This window comes from Gavialis gangeticus, unplaced genomic scaffold (assembly GCF_001723915.1).
Source record: "Gavialis gangeticus isolate Ggan-Ray unplaced genomic scaffold, GavGan_comp1, whole genome shotgun sequence".
NCBI classification, from domain to species: domain Eukaryota; kingdom Metazoa; phylum Chordata; order Crocodylia; family Gavialidae; genus Gavialis; species Gavialis gangeticus.
In genome coordinates, this window is record NW_017729009.1 from 11,433,099 (window position 1) to 11,434,990 (window position 1,892).

A 1,892-nucleotide genomic window follows, 5' to 3' on the forward strand; every position below is an offset into this window, starting at 1 on the left:
CCCCCCCCCCCCCCCCAAAAAAACCCCCCCCCCCCCCCCCCGACTGACTTTTTTTTTTTTTTTTAGGTGGAAGAGGAGATTGGTACTCTGCGTCAAGTCCTGGCTGCCAAAGAGAGACACTGTGGAGAGCTGAAGAGAAAATTGGGCCTGACTCCCTTTGATGGGCTGAAGCAAAATTTGTCCAAGAGCTGGCATGATGTTCAGGTCTCCAATGCGTAGGTGTTTTCCATGACATGCATGAAAATAAGTTCTCTCCCTTCACTCAGAGTCCTGGAGGGACCCTCTTTGGGCAGGATGACTCGTGAACCAGCAGAAAATGTTGTTAAGCGAAAGGTACCAGAACGGACAGTTTCATGACTGTCTGGAAGATGACTGCAGCATATCATGGCTCCAAGGCTTTTCGTCTTCGAATGGTCCCGGAGTTAGTCCTTTTACTGGTAGAGACAATTATTTGTCTATGGGTTGGGATGAATAGAGGATGTTGCCTCAGTAATTTCTTTATATTAGCAGAGGCTGAAGATAACTTTTGAAATGTGTATCCTGGTCTGTGCAGTTCTTAGTATGGCTCACCTGTTGGCAGGAGGAGAATCTAACTACACTTGGGCTCTAAATCTCAGTGCCATGAGCACTCTGCCTGTCTTATTCTAAATGGGATATTCATTCCATTCCTTCCTGTAAACTTGGGTGAGTCATTAATAATCTTGTCTCAAAATTTGCAGAGTATTCTCCAGAATTGCCTGCTCTTTACATTGACATCTTTTTGAGGTTCTGGCACATGTTTTTGTCATATAACATTCCTTCAAGGACTGTCTGTTTCCTGCTTAGGTCACCAATTAGTTGTGTAGCTTGGAAAAAAAAACAGCTTCTGAGGCAGAATTTCTTAATGCTAGCAGACTACATCCAAGGATGCAATACAATGAGGCATTTATGGCCCAAAAGAGGTGAGGTCACAATTAGGTTTGTTGTGTCCCTGACCAGGTATTGGTGTTGAAACTGATTTCTGTTCTTATCTGGATGCGTGAAGCTGTGCAGTAGAGATGAGTTCATGAGTATAAGCCTGTGCCCAAAAGGAATGGATGTTTGAACTGAAGGGATACTGTTTCATCTGTACAGGCCTATGTTGCCTGTAAGTGGATTTTGAAATGATTGACAGAGCTATCAGTTGGGGAAAGATTCTTCAGCTCTGCTTCTTGCTCCTCTTCCTTCCCCCACCCCAGTCCCTGTTCTTTGCTTCCCCCAGTAGCTAGAGGCTCTGAAGTGTCGAGTTATCTTTATTTTAACTTTCCCATCTGAGACTGATTCACTAACACTTTTTGTTTCTAGTTATATGAAAACATCTGAGAAACTTGGAGAATGGAATGAGAAAGTGACACAGTCTGACTTGTGAGTGCCCTTGACTCCTCAGCATCACCTTCTTGCCTCCTGGCTTTGTTCTCCAACTTGTTTTGCTCCTTCTTCTTCCAGGCATTGAGGGGCTGGGCATGAGGCACAAGGAGACCTTGCTTAAGGCTCTCGCTTGTAAACAGTGTACTTGACTTTCAGCCGTAAGCATCCCTCTGTTTCAGGGAAGGCAAAAATAAAAGGTATTTCTCTCATTCCTGGCACCCTCTTGCTTAAGCTGAACAAATTCCAATCAGTTACCACACCACTCTTGATGAGAAGGTTAAGCATGTTATTTATAAATTAGTTGCCTCTCAGCCCTTGTCAGGCAACGTCTGAAGCACTGTTTTCCAGCTTTAATGCTACTCAGGCTTCCTCCCTTTTCTCTTGTAAAACATTTTGACAGACACAGTTGGGACTAGGTGACTGGATTAAGACTTCTGACCATAAGTGATGACAAAGGACTTGGATGTCTCCAGGGCTAGAAAGGACAGGAGCCGAGTGAATTCAGT

General features: G+C 44.3%; 1 protein-coding gene across 3 annotated transcripts in view; it reads left to right on the plus strand.

Moving 5' to 3' along the window:
* Positions 1 to 1,892, plus strand: part of TPD52L2 (tumor protein D52 like 2) — a 28,038-nt gene that overhangs the window by 2,664 nt on the left and 23,482 nt on the right. For 2 of the 3 annotated variants that reach the window (XM_019510056.1, XM_019510057.1), the window contains exons 2-3: positions 67 to 215; positions 1,324 to 1,383. In XM_019510056.1, the coding sequence (XP_019365601.1) occupies positions 67 to 215; positions 1,324 to 1,383 (209 nt within the window). The remainder of the gene's footprint in view (positions 1 to 66; positions 216 to 1,323; positions 1,384 to 1,892) is intronic. The other variant, XM_019510058.1, reaches the window with a different exon arrangement.